Source organism: Paramisgurnus dabryanus, chromosome 8, assembly GCF_030506205.2.
Source record: "Paramisgurnus dabryanus chromosome 8, PD_genome_1.1, whole genome shotgun sequence".
Lineage (NCBI taxonomy): Eukaryota > Metazoa > Chordata > Actinopteri > Cypriniformes > Cobitidae > Paramisgurnus > Paramisgurnus dabryanus.
In genome coordinates, this window is record NC_133344.1 from 26,971,432 (window position 1) to 26,988,397 (window position 16,966).

At 36.0% G+C, this 16,966-nt stretch overlaps 2 protein-coding genes across 3 annotated transcripts in view; both read left to right on the plus strand.

Moving 5' to 3' along the window:
* The window catches only part of aldh3a1 (aldehyde dehydrogenase 3 family, member A1), a 54,656-nt gene that overhangs the window by 27,141 nt on the left and 10,549 nt on the right, over nt 1–16,966 (plus strand). The window lies entirely within an intron of this gene.
* LOC135771172 (uncharacterized) lies at nt 57–13,788 on the plus strand. The gene is made up of 8 exons (XM_065281289.2): nt 57–197; nt 265–419; nt 1,850–1,986; nt 6,430–6,523; nt 8,182–8,508; nt 8,781–8,955; nt 9,055–9,179; nt 10,707–13,788. The coding sequence occupies exons 1-8, from the start codon at nt 74–76 to the stop codon at nt 11,025–11,027; spliced, it is 1,458 nt and encodes a 485-aa protein (XP_065137361.2). The 5' UTR covers nt 57–73; the 3' UTR covers nt 11,028–13,788.

Consider the following 16,966-nt stretch of genomic DNA (forward strand, 5'->3'; position numbering starts at 1 on the left):
GCTCATATAAAAAGAGGTTTTGATTCTTATACTTGGAATGCTTTTTTGGTCTGCAGTGCAAAGCAGATTTGAAATGCACACTGGAGCAGACTTGCGGATATATGATGAATCCCACACCGAGATTGAACAAGACCTTTTAGGAGAGTTGCTTGAAGCAGACCCAAAATCAACGTTAATCATTGAAGACCTTAGTAAAGGTATTTTAATATTTACAATTATAAAATGAGAATCTTTATTTGTTCTTATAATTACATTTTATTTTAGTTTGTGTGTCAGAGGAAGCAGCCAGCTCCTGCACAGATACGCAGTCAATTACAAGTCCTTCATCTAGTGAACTTCATGTGCCCTCTGGAAGATGTACCAAGAAATCCAAAATGTCAGAGCAGAGTGATGAATTTAGGGCAACATCAGCTAAGGAGGTGACATAAATTGCATGTTTGCTTATGTTGGTTTCTTGTTTCATTTCCACAATTTGCAAGAATTAAAATAACACGGTTAAAATAAATGATTGTAAGAGGTGTTGAATAATGCAGCCAGAGCTATGATACATCTACAGTATTTTTAAGCTAGATTAATATTATCCTCATGTTGTGGGCTTTGTTTGATATGTCTGTAGTAGGGATGTTAACAATTAAGCGATCTTTGATTAATTGTCGGTAAGAATTAAATCAATAAAACTTAACGATTGTAGATAAAGCAAGCACGTGTGACCTGCGCAAAGCACATACACAGCTGGTGAAAAATTATACAAGTGCGAAGAAGTTAAACTTGCAAAGATCACAACGATGCTCGATGCCAAACACACGCTTGGGCTTTTTATCCTCGAGGCTGGCTGCTAAAGCAACGAAATGGCATCCGCAGTGGATCTGAGAGGGTCCGATGCCAAAAATCTAAACACAGTTAGGATACTGAAAGCAAAGACCCTCTTCAGGGAAGCCTGCAAGATTAGCATAGCAACGCTGCAATACACAGGGAAGGAGACCAGAAGCCGTTTTCAATAAACAGATTAAAATGTAAAACTTAAATTCTGGCAAGAAACTGTTAAATGTAAACTGTAACTGACTGTCGTTACACTCTGAACGCCCGCAACATATATCATTGATCATCATTACTGTTTTATCAAAACACCAACTACATTGACTCATTTTACAATCCCACTAGCATGTTATTTAGACAAAATAAAATCTTTTAATTCGCGTGAGGAAGCTGGCATTTTTACGCACACTTTTATGTCATTGGCTATATGCCACTGCTGTAATGGCTTATTGCACCATTACTGTTAAAGATTATTCGATTGATTCATCGTTAATTTAAATGATAATCGAATATGGGTAATTGTATAATTTGACATCCCTAGTCTGTAGCTGTTGGGACAGCAAAGTGTGTTGCAGAACCTTAACTGTTTAGCATAACAAGCAACATTCTCTAACTAATACAAAAAAAGTTAAACTTGGATGAGCAAACAACAAATTATGCATAAACATAAAATAGCACAGAACCTGAAATTGATAATTACCTTACAGAAAAACCACATCAATTTCACATGTGAAAAACACATGTGGATGTGTGTGTTTGGAACAGGTTTGTATGAATTCCATGTGAAACGCATGTGCATAATGTGGTGACAATTTTTTTTACATGTGATCCACTGATTTCACATGGGATTCACATTAAAATGTTCCCAAAACACACATTTCACATCTGAATTTGCACATGTGAAATCCATGTGACTATTCTGTAAGGGTTGGCCCATGCACTGACAGCAAATATTGGAGTAACTGACAGCACAATTTTTGTAGGCTAGATAACATTGTTTTAAACAACTTTCTTTTACTGTTTTTTTACCTAGATGGTTCTTACTGCCATAAAAGAAAAATCTAAAGGAGATGACATTCTTGAAGAGTACAAGGCCACCAACACCTTGTCAAATGAGATGAGAAGAGCTCTTGTCAACATATTGGTGGGACATATGACCGAGAAACATGGGTAAGTCACATTTCCATGTTTAGGTGTATGTAATTGTTGTTCTGTTTTGTGATGTATTGTTGCGCAATATGCCCCATAGCAGGGCTCGAAATTGCAACTATTTTGGTTGCATATGTGACCGAAATTTAATCTGTGCAACCTTAAAATATATTTGGGAGCATTTGTGCGACTGCCCATTTTGTTGTGATGTGAATTAATTTAAATCAAGCTTTGATTTAAATTGAGTCGCACCACAACAAAATGGGCAGCCGCACAATTGTGTATGCTGTGTGCTGTCCCAGGTTTAGTGTTTTCTCCAACGTTGCATAACTTAATGGTGAAATTTGATTGGTTCTTGCGTTTAATGAAGACCGCAGATTGGCTAACATGAGCGTCAATCATTCCTTTTCGGCGTGCTACGTTGGTGCGCAAACAAATCACGAAAATGTGAAAAGCCAAACCGCGAGTATGATGAGAACGAGCAGACTACAGCCAATGTTACTACTGTAATTGATAGCAACGATCCGGATTCAAATGCACCTCCACCACCACCGGAAAAAGGCTTAACGTTAAACCTTTCGGAGAGATTGGCTCCGCTATGAAAATGGCTCAATGTACTGCGTTTACTGTAAATCCTGTGAAACAGAGGTTGCCCAAGTTGGTGGCGAAATCCACACATTTTATGCGCGAGACCTTGCTTAAACATGGCGTAAGTGCCAAAAACACAAGAAGTGTCATGACAAATGTGTTCATTATTGATGGAGACACTGACCTGTTTGTCAAAGAGTGTTTAATAGTATATGTGTGCATCCTGCTAGGCTGGGTTTACACTTTGCGTTAACATGCGATCTCGGTGATCTGCTCACGCAGATCGGATCATCGGGATATCAGGACACGGGACGTTTACATTTGTCAACATCAAAGTGGCTTCTGTATCTGGATGTCTGTGTGTGCGCGTGTGTGCGCGTGTGTGCGCGTGTGTGCACGTGTGTGTGTGTGTGTGTGTGTGTGTGTGTGTGTGTGTGTGTGTGTGATCGGATCCCGTGTGGGGAGACGCGCTGGATGAATAGCTGTCAAGAAGTAAAGTAATGTAATTTACAAACACATTATTCACAACAGTGAATAAATGTATTTGGTTAATGTTATTATGGTTTGTATGTGTTTTCAAGTAACTTAAAATTAGTGCTGTGTTCAAAATATTGATACGACGATACATCGTCATGGACGCCTGACGATGCACGCATCGATACAGCACCTTCCGTATCGATTCGGACATACTTTTGAAAGTAACGTGACGAATTGCTGTTGATCCGTGATCCATATGGAAAGGACGCATGTGTCCCGCGGAGTATGTATAGTTAAAGGTGGCGGGGTATACTTTCACTTTGCGTGTCTGTCTCGCTGGCGCACGTGTCTGCATAGTGAGCCGCGCGCGCGCATTAAAGTCAATGAGTTCAGTATGAAAGCGCAGATATCTTAGCCTATACTACTGCAAAGGGCTTTATTAGCCATGCTCTTATAAAACAGTACTAACGCATTTGAGAAGAAACACGACAAAGATTTGCATGTGAAAAGTGTACGTCTAGAGAAGAGATACAGAGCTACTTCAAACTATAACTGTCACATTAATAATCTGATTTCTATTAAAAAGTATTAAGTCTGACTGCATGTTTATAGATATATTCATAGATGTAGAATAATGAGAGGCAAGAGTAAGGCACCATCTTTGTAAAACTGCTTTTAAAAAAACATAAGTTAAGTACTAACTCTGGGATTTTAAATATTTCTAATAGCTAATAAATGAATGGCAAAAACACAACTGTTACAAGTCAACACTGCTTATTCAATGTACAATAAACAAATAATAATAAAAATAATAATAATAATAATAATAATGTTACTAAATTCTGATCAAAAATGTAATTAAAAATAGTCTTGTATCGTGATGCGCATCGTATCGGGACCCTTGTATCGGGATACGTATCGTATTGGGGAATTGTTGGCGATACACAGCCCTACTTAAAATGTGTTAAATGAGAGCGAAACAGACGACTGACCAAAAAGAAGCGCAACATTCACGCAATGACCTTGATATGTCGCCATGGAAACTCAAACATTATAACGATCCATTAAATTCTGACATGAAATATTAAATCACTACATGAATACTTGGAACATATTAAACATTTACCTGAATAACTTAAAAATGCAATCAGCAGTGTTAAAATGCTCTTGTATATCGATTTATTTCAAGATACTTTCAAGCTTAGCTAGCATTGCTCCCCAATATGAATATGTGTGTCTCTCACCTGCGCTTCATGACCTAATGTCTTTTTTGTTCTGTAAGTGAGAGGAGATGATGGGGCGGGGTTTTTTGTGACCTTGACCTGTAAATGCAGATATGATGGCTGAATTGCGTTTACATTACACTGAGATCCGATCACAAAGCGTCCTCGACTACCTCTTTATCAGGGCACGCAGATCGGATAACATTCTGATCACAAACTCGTTTACACTTGTCTTTTCCATGTGTGTGTGGACAACATCCAGATACAGGTCGCATGTTAATGCCAAGTGTAAACGCAGCCCTTAAGGGACATCCGACAAACATGCTTGTAGTCGATGTTGAGTTGGGACAATGCTGATGTTATGTTTATGTTGTATTTTTTAAAACATTGCCTATTTAGTAGTTATAGGATACTGGTAAGGCAGTTATCAATACTAATATATATATTAGCCTTCTATATTAAGGTTACTTTTGTAATGTAATAATTAATCAGTGTTTTATGTGTTTGTTAGATTTTCTATTGTAATCATGTTACCTGTAATTGTTCAATTAGTATTGCTGCTATACTAATTAAACAGCATTTGGATAATATTTTGGTTATCTATGCAGCAAAAGTAAAATGGACCAAGCTCACAAAGCGCTCACACAGCTAACTGTCAACACAGGCGTGATCACTAAACTCAAAGGAATAGTCTATTCATTTTCAATATTGAAATATGTTATTACCTTAACTAAGAAGAGTGGATACATCCCTCTATCATCTGTGTGCGTGCACGTAAGCGTTGGAGCGCGCTGTGACACTTCGATAGCATTTAGCTTAGCCCCATTCATTCAATGGTACCACTCAGAGATAAAGTTAGAAGTGACCAATCACATCAACGTTTTTCCTATTTAAGACGAGTAGTTATACGAGCAAGTTTGGTGGTACAAAATAAAACGTAGCGCTTTTCTGAGCGGATTTAATAGAGGAACTATATTGTATGGCGGAACAGCACTTTTGGGTGTACTTCAACTCGCCTGAAAAATCCCCTCCCCTTCTCCCTCTCATAATGGGAGAGGGAGGGTGTTACTGCGCCGAGTCGAAGTACTCCCAAAAGTGCTGTTCCGCCATACAATATAGTTCCTCTTTTAAATCCGCTTAGAAAAGCGCTACGTTTTATTTTGTACCACCAAACTGGGTCGTATAACTACTCGTCTTAAATAGGAAAAACGTTGATGTGTTTGGTCACTTCTAACTTTATCTCTGAGTGGTACCATTGAATGAATGGGGCTAAGCTAAATGCTATCGAAGTGTCGCAGCGCGCCCCAGCGCTTACGTGCACGCACACAGATGATAGAGGGATGTATCAACTCTTCTTAGTTAAGGTAATAACATATTTTAATATTGAAAATGAGTAGACTATTCCTTTAAGTTTTCTTTCTTGTTTAAAGCCCGGAATACACTGCAGGATTTTTGCCCTCCTATAAGATCATTAGCTTATCACACTGTGCGACATGGATCGTTTAAACTCTGGTATGACAGGCATGTAGACAGTACGATGATGACACGGAAGCTTCGGCGGCAGCGTCACACGTTAGTGCGACGTCACCAGCATGTGCTCGTGGTAAACACATACCAGCATGCAGGTCGTAGCAGCAAACACACTGTGCGGTGACCATGCCGAATTTCTGACAGTGTCAGAAAACTATCGTAGGCTATCTTTGGATGCAAGACCGGAAAAATGTCCATCTTTGAACCGCTCTCACTGTAAGACATAGGACCACTGATGAAGAGCCACGATCACAGAAATCGCAACGATTGTTTCACAATGGCAAACTTTAGTCTGGGACAGCTAATAATCGTGCAGTGTATCCCGGGCTTTAGTGAACATAAACGGCTGTATGTTGATCAACATATTGAAGCATTGAAAATTCAACAATGTGTCCACCCCGCCTCTGGAAAATTTTCAGGCTCAGGTTTTCTTTTTTTTGCTTTAACCCCTGTATTCAAAGCAATGAAATGTTAAAGTCCTTTCTCAGTTACCTGCCTGTTTGTGTGATAACACTGTACTTGTGGATGTGGTTTTTGAGATTACGTTTTTATATGTTATGACATTTTGTCTGTGCAACAAAACTTAAAACCTCTGTAGCACCAGTGCTAAAATTGACAGCGTTTTGCATGTACATTGATTTTATAGGAGGATTCCACCTGTACAGCAGAGAGAGCAATATGCCCTTGGAATAGTGACTTTGTTTCCGTCATTGAAAGACCCATTTTCTAAGAAGGGATATGTGAGTTGATTATTTGTATTTTTTATGAATGATTTAAAAGAAATTACCCCATATCTTATTTAGCTTCAAGTAGGGCTGGGCTTTTTTTATTAATTTGAATTGACGTTTTTATGCAATTTTATTTAAATCGGGAAATCGATTTTAAATGGACATTCTTTACAGTCAAAGTGAAACAGTGCTGACATTCTGATTACACAGCAGGGTTTTCCTTCATTGAAAATTAAATGTCAGCCACCCAGGCAAAATTTTGGAACTTCAATACCAAGTAGGCTATATTATTTTATGCGCTTTTGTTCTGTGTACGATGTGGGATAAGTAATGGAGATTGTCGTTGTCCTTTGTGTGTCCCTAAGCTCTATTCGTCAAAAAGCAGGGATGTTAACAATTAATTGATTCAAGATCATGCACTTGTGTGCGGTGCCTGCGCAAAACGCATACGGCTGGAGGGAAAAATGAAGCGTGCAGAAGTTAAACTAGCCATGATCACCTCGATGCCAAGCACACATATGTGCTTTTTAACCTCATGCGAGACGAGGCTGTTTTAACCTCATGCGAGACGAGGCTGGCTGCCTATATATATATATATATATATATGCGCCACAATTCTCAATATAATATTGAACCGTTCTGTGCGCGCATGTGAATTGCGGTTTTTCGGTTTATCCATCCAAATCTGTCAGTTTTATATTTATTGACAAAATTATTGATTAAAAATTGAATCAAATTTTAAACAAATCATAGGAGAATGTTATGAATGGTTAAAAGAGAAATAATAGTTAATAATAGTTTCGTTTAACATGTTACTTAACAAGGCCTAATTTCTGCATAGATATTTAATAAAAGTTATTTGAATTTATTTTATATTTATACTATGTTGATAACACTCTTTAGTGCACTTGAATTAGAACTTCAGTTTTTTTTAACCAGATGAACTTTTTTTTTAACCACCTTGTGAAAAGAATGTTAGTGGAATGAGAAAGTTACTGCAGTATTGTTGTAGTTATGTATTAAGTTAACTAGTGAAAAAATAGAAAATCAGCGTTGTAAATCGGTCAAATGTTCTGAAAAAAATCTAGATTTTAAAATCGACATGAAATGGAATTAACAAGTGTCTTATTTACCCCGTGGTGATGTATATTCGAGTGAAACCGGAGAACTGGTTGGATCTGATTAGATGATTTGAAGTTGGGTCGTGTTGCTAATTGCTGCAATCTTCTCCCGGACCCCGCCCACTTGCCATACCATATGACCAGAAGTAAAGAGAGATCATTTTGAGGAGGGGAGGAGATTTGCGGTTTTGATTAAAGATTATGAGGGCACATGAATTTTTCATAAAATAATGAAGCTCACAGATCATTTGTAAAAAATACCACAATATTCCAAAACAAATGAAAGTTTTTCATTTTTATTTCATTGAGACTTTAATTTTTTGCCATATCTCCCAGCCCTATCTTTATGACATTCTACGTATATATGCATTCTTTTCCTTAGCCAAACATGGTCAGAGTTATATAAAATAATATAATTACTGAAGTCAAATTATTATTTACTTTGCAGTCTCCCACTAACTTATACTTTAACCAAAATAAAAATAAACCTGAAACATTCACTCATTTCACCTACTCTGATTTTTGACAATCTTATTTTTATACATATAGGAGCACTTCTACGATGCTGCAAGTGGGAGTGGATATCTTGCTTGGCGTCTAAAGACTGTCCTTAGAAACACTCGTCGCACTGAAAAAACTGAGCCTACATCTCTACAAGGTGGTCCAAAGGTCAAGAGAGCCATTAGCTTAGAACAACAACTTGATGGCGATGCTGCTTTGGAGGCCATTTCGCTTCTCGCTCATACAGGAGTTGAATCAACTATTTTTGAGAAGATGAGACAGACATTTCGTCATCGCCAGGAACTTGTTCAAAATGCAGATACAGCAACAGATGTTTTAAAAACCTTCCCAAGGTTTTTAGATACCAAAGGATTGGTAAGTAAATTTAAATTGAGTAACTGTTGCTTTAATGCAGGGGTATCTAAAGTATGTCCCGGAGGGCCGGTGTCCTGCAGAGTTTAGGTCCAACTTGACTTGACAAACCTGTCTAGAAGTTTGTAGTCTGCCTAGTGACACCTTAATTAAGTGCTTCAGGTTTGTTGTTTAGGGTTGAAGCTAAACTTTGCTGGACATTGGCCTTCCAGGACCGACTTTGGACATCCCTGCTTTAATGTATGGGTGTCTAATTCTAATGACTATTCTTTAAGGTGAATCAAGATTTTGAACTTCTCTTCAATTTGGACACATCTTCAAAGTTAATGGAAAAGTGGGACAGAACCTTAAAGCCAAAAATTATCCAGGAAGCGAAAAACTTGACTCAGACCCCTGCTGTTCAGCGTTTTCTTTTGTCAGCTGAGAAATCCTCAGAAAAAGCCAATTCAGGTGTGCTAAAATGGTTTATTTTAAATAAGTTTCAAATTATTGTCATAATCATTTCACATAATATGGATTATAGGTTTTTTCTTTTTTCTTTTACCACAGCCTGGGACAGTGATTTGTCTACGCTGCTGCTGCTTGTTCACCTTCTTCCACCATCTGCTGGGCGGAAGATGGCTGCAAAAATAAGTGCCACCAATGCAGCTGACAAACTTGTTCTGTTTCATAAGGTATTAAACATATTTTTTCTTATGTACCTTCTAGGGATGCACCGATAGGATTTTTGGGCCGATACGGATTTAAACAGACAACTTCTGGCCGATACAGATATAAAACACTTGTATACAATACTATACAGTTGGTCTATTAGCTAGTTTATTTCTGCATCAAAATATTTTTACTGAACATGGATTTGATCTAATTAACATTCAACTGACCAACATATTAAGAGAGGCACAAATTAAGCTAAAACAAATATAAAAAGACAGCATGACAACCTTCAAAGGTGGTTTTTGCTATTCAGCATTTATTTTATTAACAACATTAACACATTTTTTACATATAATGGATTTCTTTATGCATTTAATTAATAAACAATCAGTATCGGCCTTTCTCGTGCTATTGCCGATATGCCGATGGTTTCAAATTCATCAAAAATCGGCCGATAAATATCGGCGGCCGATACATCGCTGCATCACTGGTACCTTCTTATGTCTCTTTCTATTATTCTACTCTATTGTACTATATTATTAAATGTAACAATAATTTAAATGTGAGTCGAGGAAGTTATCTGTGCCACCCTGGTGGATAAATTAGTGTCTTTTATATTGAAACAATAGTTAGATACAGGACCAGTTTTGAAGGGGTAACACTTTATTTCGATAGTCCACTTTAGACGTTTTACTAATTATAAGTAACTTTGCAACTACTAATCAACTTCCAATCTTTAGAGTATTAGTAAATGGTCTGCGTAATATCTGTTAACACTTTATTGTGATGATCCCTCAACAGACATTCAACTGTCTAAGTATCTTTGCAGGTGCATGTCAACTTATTTCACTAACCCTAACCTCTTCCCTAACCCTTACAGTCTACTTATATTCTAATGACAGTTAGTTCACATATAATTGCAAATGAGTAAAAGTAAGTTGCCATGTAGTTGCAAAGTTATTTGTAGCTGGTAATCTTTTTTCCCAGATAAAAATAGCACAGATGGTCACATTCCTTAGTTACATTATTTGCAGTAGTGTTGCCCCAATGTGAGGTCGTCCTATCGTCAGCCTGTGAGATTGCCGATACACAATAGTATTGGTAAGGCTGGGCAATAGTTTATTTATTTATTTGTTAATTTTTACTAATTTATGGCAAACCACTTGATTGGTGGACAAAAAAAGAAGCTGATTTACTCTTAAGAGCAACACTGTCATGACCGCAACCTTCTTAAAACTGATGACATTAATCCTTGTCATTAAAGCCCAGACACTCTGGGTCAAAGATGCGTATTACAAGTTCAGGTGCATGATGGAATCCATGCCGCATGCGTTACAAGATCTCTCATGTATCGTCTTTCGGCACAACCCCAATTTGCAATAGTTAGTTTTATTATTTTTTTATAGAGTAGTGGTTCCCAACTCTAGTCCTCGGGGCCCCCCTCCCACAATGTTTTAGATTTCTTTTTATCAGTTTTCTATTATCATAACAAGGTCAACTCATCACCTTGCAAATTTTGATTAAGACTGTTTGTTTTTCCTTTGTAGTCATGTTGCAGCATTGATGAGCATCTAGGGAAAGTTCAAAGTCACCAACCATATCTTCTAGCTGTGGGGAGGAGTCAAGACGAGATTGACAACTACTACATTGCTCTGGATAGTAAACTTATACCATGTCAAACAGCTAGTTCTCTGGGTGCTTTGGATGAGCTCTTCAAAGTGCACTATGTTTTTAACATTTCCTATGACAATGCTCTCGACAACTTCTACACATTTCTGCAGACCACTGTCTATAACATAGATGTTGGGAAAACAAAAGAGTCTCCACGAGTGAAAGAGCTGCGAGCCAAATTCCTGAATAACACCTAAACTGAAATTTAAGAGAGAATGCTGCTGTGTTTTAGATGTGAAGAATTGCATACAGATACTCCTTCACTGATTTCACATTTAAGGTTTCAACATGGATTCTATCCCACCTCTAAGTGTAGACTTGTTTGTGCTCAACACGGTTGCCGAAAGCAGTTTTCAACGTACTCTGGTTTTAGGAAACATCTGGACAATATTCATGTTCCTCGTTCAGTTTTTGCAAACGTTCCTCATGCTGATTGTTTAAGTCAGTCAGATGCAGTTCAGACTGGACCATCAGATGAAGAATCTCTTCCAGAAGCTATTTGTTTTGAAAGTAGGCCAGTTCCTTCTAAAAAGGATGTGAAGGACATGTGTGCCTCAATTGTTGCAAAACTACAGGGAAGTGGTGCTTCTAATACATCAGTTTCATCAATTATATGTGACCTGGAAGAGTTTACCACAGAGTTACAATCATTAATGAAGCAAAATTTTGTTACGGAAGACTCCTCTGAAATGTCAGCACAGTGTTTTGAAAATCCATTTACCAGTTTTAATTCTGATGCTAAACGAGCAAAGTTCTTCAGTGAAAGGTGGGGAATTGTTGAACCGTTGGAAATAGTTCTTGGTGTTCGGTATGACAGTAGACGAAACAAAAGAACTGGGACCTATGACCAGGTACCGGTTAAAGAGACTTTTGTTTACATCCCTATTTTGGATACCTTAAAGTTTATGTTTCGTAACACAGATATTTGTAAGCATTTTGAAACGGAGTTTCAAACCACTCCTGATGTATATAAAGATTTTAGTGATGGCAGTTACTGCAAGGGCCATCCATTGTTTTCACAACACAATTCTTTGAAAATCCAATTATATTATGATGATTTTGAGACAAGCAATCCACTGGGGTCAAAGCATGGAATTCACAAGATAGGTTGTTTATATTTTGTCCTCAGAAATCTTCCACCAAAGTTCAACTCTGCTGTTCTAAACATACACTTAGTTTCTCTCTTTCACTCCCAAGATGTTAAAAAGTATGGATTTGATGCAATTTTAGCACCTTTGATCAATGATGTTAAGATACTTGAAGTTGAGGGGATTGATTTGCCCATTTCATCTGAAAAGGTTTACGGTTCAATTTGTCAGATTTCTGGAGATAATTTGGGTATGAATGCTATTCTTGGTTTTACAGAGTCTTTTAACAGTAATTACTATTGTCGCTTATGTTTAACCGAGAAGTCTGATGCCCAAGATGTTTACAGTGAGGATGACCCAAGGTTGTTGTTTCGTGATGAAGTCAGCTTTCAAATGCACTGCAGGGATATTCAGTCAGATCCACAGTTGAACTCAGTATATGGAGTTAAAAGGAACTGCTCTTTGAACACTTTACACTATTTCCACGTGTGTAGCAATTACTCTTTTGATATAATGCACGATATATTGGAGGGTGTTGCTCAGTATGAGATGAAACTTTTATTTGGATACCTGACTGAAAACTTGATCTCAAAAAATGATCTCCTTTTGAGGATTTATTCGTTTGACTTCGGATACACAGAGCGCAAAAATCGACCAACAAATGTCAGTTTGGAACATGGTGGAAATTCTATTGGATTGAATTCAATTCAGACATTGTGTTTGGTGAGAAACACACCATTAATTTTTGGTGACCTTGTGCCTCCCGGAAATCCAAACTGGAACTTGTTGCTCATTTTACTGCAAATTATAAACATTGTCTTTTCACCTGTTGTTACCTATGGCATGACTGTTTTTTTGAAGCATTTGATCTCTGAGCATCATCAACTTTTTAAATCTGTGTACCCTCACAAAAAATTGATACCCAAGCATCATTTTATGGTGCATTATCCTTCATGCATAAGGAAAATAGGACCTCTGTTGCACTTCTGGAGTATGAGGTTTGAGGCCAAGCACAAACTTTTCAAAAATATGCTGAAAAGTTTTAAGAACATCACAAAGTCCCTTGCACGGAAACATCAAATGGCAATAGGAAGTCACTGGGAAACACTGAGTTTACAGCGAAAAGAGTTTGGACCAATGAACTTTTTCTCTCTTAATGACTGTGAAAATGGTGAAGATTTAGCCAGAGCTTTACAAGTCACAGTGCAGGCTGACATTTACTCTACCCGTTGGGTAAAACTTGATGGCACTGAATATAGACCTGGTCTGGTTATATGCACTAATATAAAAAATGAACTTCCATTTTTTAGTAAAATAACAAACATTCTTGTGTTGGGTGAAAAAGTGTATTTTTTGGTTGACAAACTTGTTACAGAGTTGTTCAGTGAGCATTATAATGCATTCAGAGTGGTTGATGGTAATGAATTTGATGCAGTTGTTCCAGCTGATGATCTTAAGCATTACAAACCCTATGACCTTCAAAGTGCATATGGACCAGATGTGAATGTGTATGTTGTGCCTTTACAGAGTTTTGTAATGTTAGAAGATTGAACAATTTTTTTGCACTCTTGGTTTTAAAAAAGTGCATATTTTTTTATTTTATTAATTATACTGTTTTTATAGGCAGTGTTTAAACTATTGTAAGACTAAAAAACATTGTTCCACTTGATGTTTATTTCTTGAAACCATTGAGTACATATGTACATTTGGTCCGGTTTTTAGGCAGTGTAAGTTTTAAACCATTGTAAGACTAGAACACCTTGTTCTACTTGATGCATTTCTATTTTACTGTTTTATAGGCAGTGTATGTTTTGACAATGTATTTGCCTTTTTAATGTTTAAACTAAATTAAATGAGTTTTCAATTACAACTTTTATCTGAACTATTTGTTTGTTAGATTGAAATTAAGCTAATTTAAATCTAGGGTAGTGTTGTTTTATTCTCTAAGGAGTTAGATTAAATTTTTTGAGATATTTTGATTAACTCCCGTAAGAGTGAAATATTGACCTCGCAGTCAGTGTTAATTCATTAACACTTTTAAAAGTGTTAATATTACTATGGCCAGTGTGGATTATATATACACCAAAAAAGTGTTAAAATGACTCTCATAGAGTTAAATTAACACTGGTGATTTTACACCCGTTGGAGTTAAATATTGAACTCGCAGTCAGTGTTAATTCATTAACACTTTTAAAAGTGTTAATATTACTATGGCCAGTGTGGATTATATATACACCAAAAAAGTGTTAAAAATAACTCTCACAGAGTTAAATTAACACTGGTGATTTTGCTGTGTATAAGGAGTTCCAGTATGGTTTACATCTAGGCAAATATTCATTTCTACATAGTGTTCTTATAAAAAGTTATTACATTTTTTTTCTAGAATATTTACTCCATTAATACATAACTGAGCATTATGTAAGGAGTTACAATCATAAGATGTATAACCTTGAAAGAGTTGAATAAGTCCACAAGGTATGACATCAAATACAACTGCAAATTCCTTAGCAGTTACTGGAATCTTATAGTGATTGAGGAATTTCACAATAATTAAAGAGGTGACCATCATCTTTAAATAACTGCCTCACTAATATTATATTATTATCATACCAATTTCTATAAAATAAGGATTTGTTTTTGTATAGAATATTCTTGTTATTCCAAATAACAGATCTATGTGGAGAAAAGTTATGTTTATATATGAGCATCCAAGATAAACAAACCTGTTTATGGAAACCTGACAGTTTTATGGGAACCTTGTTTATATCAAAATTGAATCGCAAAAAAAATTCCAAACCACCCAATTTCTTAAAAATCATTTCTAGTATGATGTTCCATATACTACCTTTCCAACTTCAGTTACTTTTTATCCACTTATTTTTAAAAACAGTTTTTAAAATCTAGTACATTTTAACCTCCTTCCTCAACTGGATTGCTTAGAATTGACTTTTTAATGTCAATACATAACTAATGGCTAGTCATGCATCAATTTAAACCTGTGGGAAACCACCCAATAAAGTTATAAAGCTTCAAATGTTGTCTTAGAATTCTTCAAATCCTAAAGGTATGAAAAAGATTGCTGTTAATATGTGGATCCTTAAAGAACAGGCCAACATTAGAAATAATAACTAATAATCATACATAAAGAGAATATATATTTGGTTATCAGTAGCTTTAGTATTCTAATCTATTTTCCATGACATAAACATGTCATGATGTGTCTTATAAAGTTTTTAATAATTGTTTATAGAATTATTGCAATGAAATTGTAATGTAATGATACAATTGGTTGTTTTAAATGTAAATGATTTACTGAAAACTTACTCTAGCACAGCACATGTGTGAACACAAATAAGTGCTTAATAGCAAATCTGACTGACATTAGCTTAATGACATCATATTTGTTTTTAACTCCATTTGATATAAACAACACATCTGGATTTGTTATGTTTAGGCCTACTATAATATGACAGAGGCTGTCATCTGAAATACTTGTATGTTTGCACATAATATTTATGTCAAAGAATATATATGTTCTATAAGAACAATTACGTTTGTTAATAAAAAAAATAGTCTAAAAGATTTAAACAAGCAACCATTTAGTAAGACCTACAGAATATATCTCTATGAACTAAAATGACTGTTTCAGATGAGAGAAACATACAAAATGTGCAGAGCATGTTTGTGTATATGTTCCTTTTGTCCATAAAAATATATACGGTTTAATAACTTGCATACCTCACTTTATTTACCTAATTAAAACAGAAAGCCTTCATGGTACTCGATTAAAGGACATGAACATGAATCTGCTAAATGAAATGATATTTGTTATTGACACGATTTAATAACATCATCCACCATTCAGATAAAGTATCTGGTTATGTTTTATTAAATTGTTTCAGTTCTTACACTCAACAACAGTAAAGCCAGTGCAGTACAATTTTCTCTACACTGTATAAATATATATATATATCAAATACAAAAACAACTTTGCAGAAGTATAGCTATCACACAGTCATTTTGAAAACGGCTCTGACGAACGGCCCCTAAAGCTTATGACAAAGCATACAATGTATTATTGAGATCAGGCAATATACTCAAATTCCTTATTATGGTTTTTAGGTGCAATTTTCTGTTATGTCCACTAGATGGTAGAAGAGGATCAATCACTGGCTGACATTTGCACTCACAGAAAACACAGATGATGATTACTCTTTAACTAAGTTTACTATTAATAGAAATCTGTTCACATTTAAAGGTGCAGTGTGTAAATTTTAGAAGGATCTCTTTACAGAAATGCAAAATGATATAAAAAACTATATTATCAGGGGTGTATAAAGACCTTTCATAATGAACCGGTATGTGTTTATTACCTTAGAACGAGACCTTTTTATCTACATACACCGAGTGTCCCCTTACATGGAAGTCACCATTTTGTGGCGCCATTTTTCTACAGAAGCCCCTAACGGACATTTTTTTTACTAAGTTGTCTCCGACGATGACATGTTTGTCTGGTGGCGGCTACCGTAGCTTCTCTATGTGTTTCAAAAGCGAGGGGTGAGCAGTGGACTAAGCCATTGGTTGCAATTCGTGACCTCACCACTAGACGCCGCTAAAATGTACACACTGCACTTTTAACTTCATGATTTTACTGTTATAATATTAAAATCACATTTAGTTAAAGACTACCACTTCAATTGTTCTGAGTTATCAGTTTTAACACTCATGTCATTTTATGAAAGCTGTGAAACGTGAACATAATTTTGGAGGCACTTACACGACATTTGCAGTAAGAATTATATATTTTTAGTTTTTTATAAAAAAAAAACATAACAAATGAGTGTGTAACCATGTCAATATTAAGTCTTGTTCTTTAACAGTCTTGTTTCTCCTTTCTCAGATAAACGTGTGTGTGTACAATATACAATGCAGAATATCTATATGGCCATGTCCTTAAACGTCTTGTGATCTAAATGGCTTGAACCCCGGTAATCGCTGCTAGCAGCTATATTACCGTTTGTTTTTGTTAGGATATTTATTATTTTTCT